Source organism: Gadus macrocephalus, chromosome 2, assembly GCF_031168955.1.
Source record: "Gadus macrocephalus chromosome 2, ASM3116895v1".
NCBI lineage: Eukaryota > Metazoa > Chordata > Actinopteri > Gadiformes > Gadidae > Gadus > Gadus macrocephalus.
Genome location: NC_082383.1, coordinates 11,021,386 through 11,026,385, shown reverse-complemented (window position 1 = coordinate 11,026,385; position 5,000 = coordinate 11,021,386). Strand labels below are relative to the sequence as shown.

General features: G+C 43.3%; 1 protein-coding gene across 1 annotated transcript in view; it reads right to left on the bottom strand.

Annotated features, from left to right (window-relative positions):
- Nucleotides 1–5,000, bottom strand: part of LOC132449072 (Na(+)/H(+) exchange regulatory cofactor NHE-RF2) — a 29,657-nt gene that overhangs the window by 523 nt on the left and 24,134 nt on the right. The window contains exons 4-6 of the mRNA XM_060040671.1: nucleotides 2,267–2,420; nucleotides 1,946–2,064; nucleotides 1–1,743 (exon numbers count right to left, since the gene is read on the bottom strand). The exon at nucleotides 1–1,743 is cut by the window's left edge and continues 523 nt beyond it. Coding sequence (XP_059896654.1) covers nucleotides 1,576–1,743; nucleotides 1,946–2,064; nucleotides 2,267–2,420 — 441 coding nt within the window. The 3' untranslated portion in view covers nucleotides 1–1,575. The remainder of the gene's footprint in view (nucleotides 1,744–1,945; nucleotides 2,065–2,266; nucleotides 2,421–5,000) is intronic.

Sequence of the window (5,000 nt, the reverse complement as noted above, 5' to 3'; positions counted from 1 at the left end):
CAGCACACAAGAAGGTTCTAGAGAAGATTCAACAAATGAATCACGTTGTCCGGTTTTAATGTTCTTTAAGTTGTTGACCTCTATAAAAGGAAACCAAAGATGTTTTCAAACTAAACCCAATTCAAATGAAATTCAGGGTCTTGCTTTCAGACTGTAGATGGACTTGTGTTGCAGCTCATCGTTGTTATTTTTTCACTCTCGAAACACAAATCTCAAAAATAACTTCTTGTTGCTGACAACCGACTCATAATTACCCAAATGAAAATGAGCCTATTCTTTATGTTCTGATCCTGAAAAAAGCTGTAATACATTATTAACTGACTAATTGGTGTTCCTCTCCCTCTCTGTATTTTATCTCTCCTCTTCAAGCCAATAGGAAATACTAACCAAATAGTCCGCTCTTCATATTGTGACTTCTCATTTTCATTCCATTCCTTCTTACATTACATAGCAAAGATTTGTTCCAGATTATTTTGCTGGTGAACAGAAAAAAATACAACTATTGAGATGCAATACTACCCTCTGCTGTTCAAACAATGCCTTTACAAGCAACCGACTATTCTTGACGACAATCTTTTTTCTTTCCAGGAAAATAAATAAACCTACTCCTCCCCTATTCCAGTCTATTGTTTCCAGTTATTCTCCCAGTCAATATATTAAACAATAGTGGCATATCCCATTGATATTGTAGAGTTAAATTGAACAACATATCTTTTGAGCATTGGAACTAATTATTATAGGTGAGTTATATTTTATATGATTTGTCTATGACTTATATAGTAAGTAACTTATAATAGTGATTTCTTAATAATTTATGTGAGAAACATCTCATTTAAACTTTGACATCATCAAATTGTTGGAGGTCCCATTAGTCTATAGCCTCTTAGTTCCGAAATGCTGGTTCAAACATGGCTTAAACTACTAGAATGCAGAAAATTCTCATCAGACCACACTCATCTAATGTTTCTCTCAGACTACATATGTCTTGAATATAAAAATATCCTCGCATCAGTCAGCGGGGAAGTAGTCTTCGATGGGAGGACGAAGAGTATCCTAGGAGAGGAAGCTGAAAAAAAACTTTCTTGAGTCTGTTGTAAACAAGCTCCAAAAAACACTTGACCAAGTCAAAGGTATTTAAAATCATTCAAGAAAGTGAAGAGTAAAATAGAAAGTACAATCCTTCATCGGAAATCACCCTCACACACTTGCTTATGTGTGTGTGTGTGTGTGCGTGTGTGTCCGTACACATTGTCATTTTCCATTTTGGAGAACATTCTGAGATTCATATTTATTCTTAGCTATGCTATTTTAAGACCATCAGAAACAAAAGTTGAAGAGCTGATATTTGATCACAAATTGCTGAAAAGCTGTTGAGAAACTTGTGAAGAGCGGGTACGTCGTGGTCCAGTCCTTCAGAAGTTGCTTAGGAGCTGGCAGTTCATGGTCCAATCCCTCAGAAATGGCTGAAGAGCTGGCATGTCCAGGTCCAGGCCCTCAGTAGTTCTTGATGGGCTGGCATTTTATGGTCCAGTCCCTTAGATGTTGCTGAAGCGCTGGCGTTCATGGCTCAGTCCCTCAGAAGTTGCTGAAGAGCTTGTATTTCATGGTCCAGTCCATCTGTGGGGCTCGTTTCTTGGACCGGTTGGCGCGGGCCTTCTCCTTCTCCTCGGCGGCCGTGGGGCTCAAGCTCAGTCCGATCTCTGCAAAGGCGTCCAGCAGGCGGCTTCCTTCGTCATCCGCCATCTAGCAGAGAGGAAGAGGTAACACAACACAAGAAATTGTGATGCGTTACAAAAAAAAAAAATCATAAGGCGATGACTGCTATGATTCGTTGTTTGAAGGTTTGGTTTTGATTAGTTTGAAAGTTGGTTTTGATTGGTGGTTTGAAGGCTTGTTTTGATTGGATATCTGAAGGTTGGTTTTGATGGTAGCTTGTGGCCCGTACCTGCGTGCTGTCTGCCTGACTGCTCTGGTTGGACTGGGTGGACCGGATGGAGTGTGTGGTGAACTTCCCATTCAGATGGGGGCTCCGGGACCCGTTGGAGATGGAGGGGCCATCATAGTCTGGTGGGAAAGAGAACACACACATTGCTCATGTATTTGTCAACAATACAGGCTGACAACCCCCCCTTTTGTTATCTAATTGTCAGCGTACAATCAATGATAAAATATTTTTGGACACCGAATGCAGAATGCAGAATACAGAAACAAGGCTGTACATTTAGCAGGGACCTCACTGCGGCGTGGTCGGTAGTCTCATACTGACCTCTGAGGTGGTTGACTGTGGGGACAACCCCCGTCCTCTTGAAGTGTTCATCCGTGTCAGGGTCCACCACCAGCAGCCTGGTCCCTTCGCCACCGTTCTTAATGAAGGCCACCACCTCTGCATGCCGCATGCCCTCGATGTTAACCCCGTTCACCTGGACAAGAGTTTATGAACAATATATCTATATATCTATACACATGTAAAAGAGGCAGAGTTGTTAGTCGGGTTGAGAGTGATCAACTTTCAATCAAAAGGCTATGGGTTTAATTTACTATGCTGGTAAGAACCCATGAATGATATATCTGAATACTCTGCAGGTTGCTTTGGGGAGGTGTGGAAGTGGCTGCTAGAAAGTTAAATATAAAACACAAATTTTAACACTCAACTCTTAACGATAATTTTCTATCAGTGGCTGAACTTTCCACAGCCTGGTATTCAATTTAAAGTGGTTCCGATTTAACATTGCACTAACACACCTCACCAACAGGTGGCAGTATGGTAGAACACAAACTTAACCACCAACCACGGTCAGAGGATTGTTCAATGGGACTCCACTCTGCATCCCATCAAGGTTACCTACAAAACACATGCCATATGAACTCCTACCAACCCATTGGACAGAGAAGGGAAATCTTGGGAATCAGCAGTGAAAATAGATTTCTTTATCTCCCTCTGCCGGAGCAGTAGGAGCCAACAGTGGATGACGTTTTCATGAACCTGAGCACCTAAAAGGTGTTTCTAAAGAGTGTCCTAATAAGTGGTGTCCTTAGGTACACATTAAAAGTTGTAGAGCTTATTTCAAAGAACACATAGTGGGAGAACGACATCAACACTAAAGACACCATAAGAAGAACAGCAGACAGACCGTGGAAGACTGTAACACCAATAGGGAATACAGCACATCTGTGTTGGTACATCTACGCCTCCATCGACCTTCGCCTCCCCCCTTGCTTTTCTGATCTGCCTCTGATCTCCCTGACTCTGTCTGTGTCGGTCTCCCTCCCTCTCTCTGTCCATGTTTCTCTGTGTCTCTCTGGGGTTGGTGCTAAGCGTTGCATGACGATGCAGAGGGACAACAGTGGCGCAGCATCTATTATTGACCAGCTGGTCCGAGGTCTCTCGCTGGGCTCCTGTTCTCAGGTGTCCATGTCCTCGGGGTGAATTTAGCCTTCCCTCTGTCTGTCTTTGGCTTTCCTTTTTTTTTCTCACTTGTGACAGGAGGTAGGCAGTATAAGTTTTGGGGGGGGGGGGGGGGGGGGGGAGTTGAGCGGGAAGAGGGGGTTGGGCGGAAGGGGACATTTTCAAAAAGTAATATTCTACATTCAGTTAGCATTGGATTCATTTGGAGGCTGCATTGTTGCATTGCGGTGAAGTGAAAGATCTCTTCGAGATCAGAAAGAGGAGATAGAGGAGGTTTTGAATCCTCTCACACCTGCTGTCATTCTCTCCTACCAAATCATAATATTCGTTGTCGTCTTCATGGCGTGTGTGTTTCTTGTTCTGCTCCAGCTGCTCTACGGCAGACCTGAGCTCCCTTCCTGGCTGCACTCAGTAGAAGAAATGAAATGAGCAAGACAAAGTCCCCCAGTCACCAAGCAAACAATCTACAAACAATGCTGTTTCAAACAATTGGACATTCAGTCAGACAGAAAGACAATCATTCCAACGTCAGACATGTTTCCCAGGCTGATAGACCTGGTTGAGGGCCAGTCCCCTGGAGCACCCATAGGTGTCGATGCACACAGCCAAGTGTGTGTTATGTCCCCAGAAACACAGCAAGTACTGGCTCATGTTTCACTTCCCTCACATTCAGTCCAACAATGGACAGGGTCATTTTCCATCCTCTTCGTACTTTGCCATTGAAATGTATATGCATATATTTAAGTGTTCTGTGTATTTGTGTATGTAAGCCATATAAAAGTTTGGCTAACGCGTGTGTGTGTGTGTGTGTGTGTGTGTGTGTTTAGGAAGTTATAAGTCCCAGGTGATTGCGTTGCTGATGTAAAATCTTCAGCTCACTGGCTCGAACAGGTTCAACCATGAAGATAATATGAAGGCCATTATGGATTTAGCTTGTGTTTGTGGTTTTGTCTGTGTGCTTGGTTCGCTGCCAAGTGTTTATCTGTTTAAGTGGTGATCTATGTGTCTATAGAAGGGCAAGAATTTATATTGTTTGTTTACTCTCCAAGTGTACCATCTGGATCTGATGAAGTTGTGGTTCATTCTTTGATGTTTTTGGTTGTTGTTTATATGTGCATGTCATATGGCATTGAAGTTGATAGCATTTTGGCCTTTGGCATCCATAACCAGACATAGAACATGTAGGCTGGACACAGAGCTGGCGTCCGTTAATCAAAGATCAATTATACCCTACATAGCGTGTCCAAGGCTGGCTTTTTTCATATGCTAGCCAGCTAGTGTCTTATACTAGCTAGCTAGTGACATATGCCAGCGAGTTAGTGTCATACGCTTGCTAGATGGAGACACAAGTAAGCTAGCTAGTTACATGGGGTCATCCCTATGTTCCCCACATCCTATGTTCCACGGGTGCAAAGGGTAAGGGTCAGGTTTAGGGTTAACCCTAAACCTAACCCTAACCATAACCAATCGGAGGAGAGCCATTCTAACCAATCACAGACGAATCAGAGGCGACAAAGGCGGTGCCAAGAAACTCAAGTGTAATCGGACAAGCTAAGAGAGAGTGAGTGAGCGAGAGAGAGAGAGAGAGAGAGAG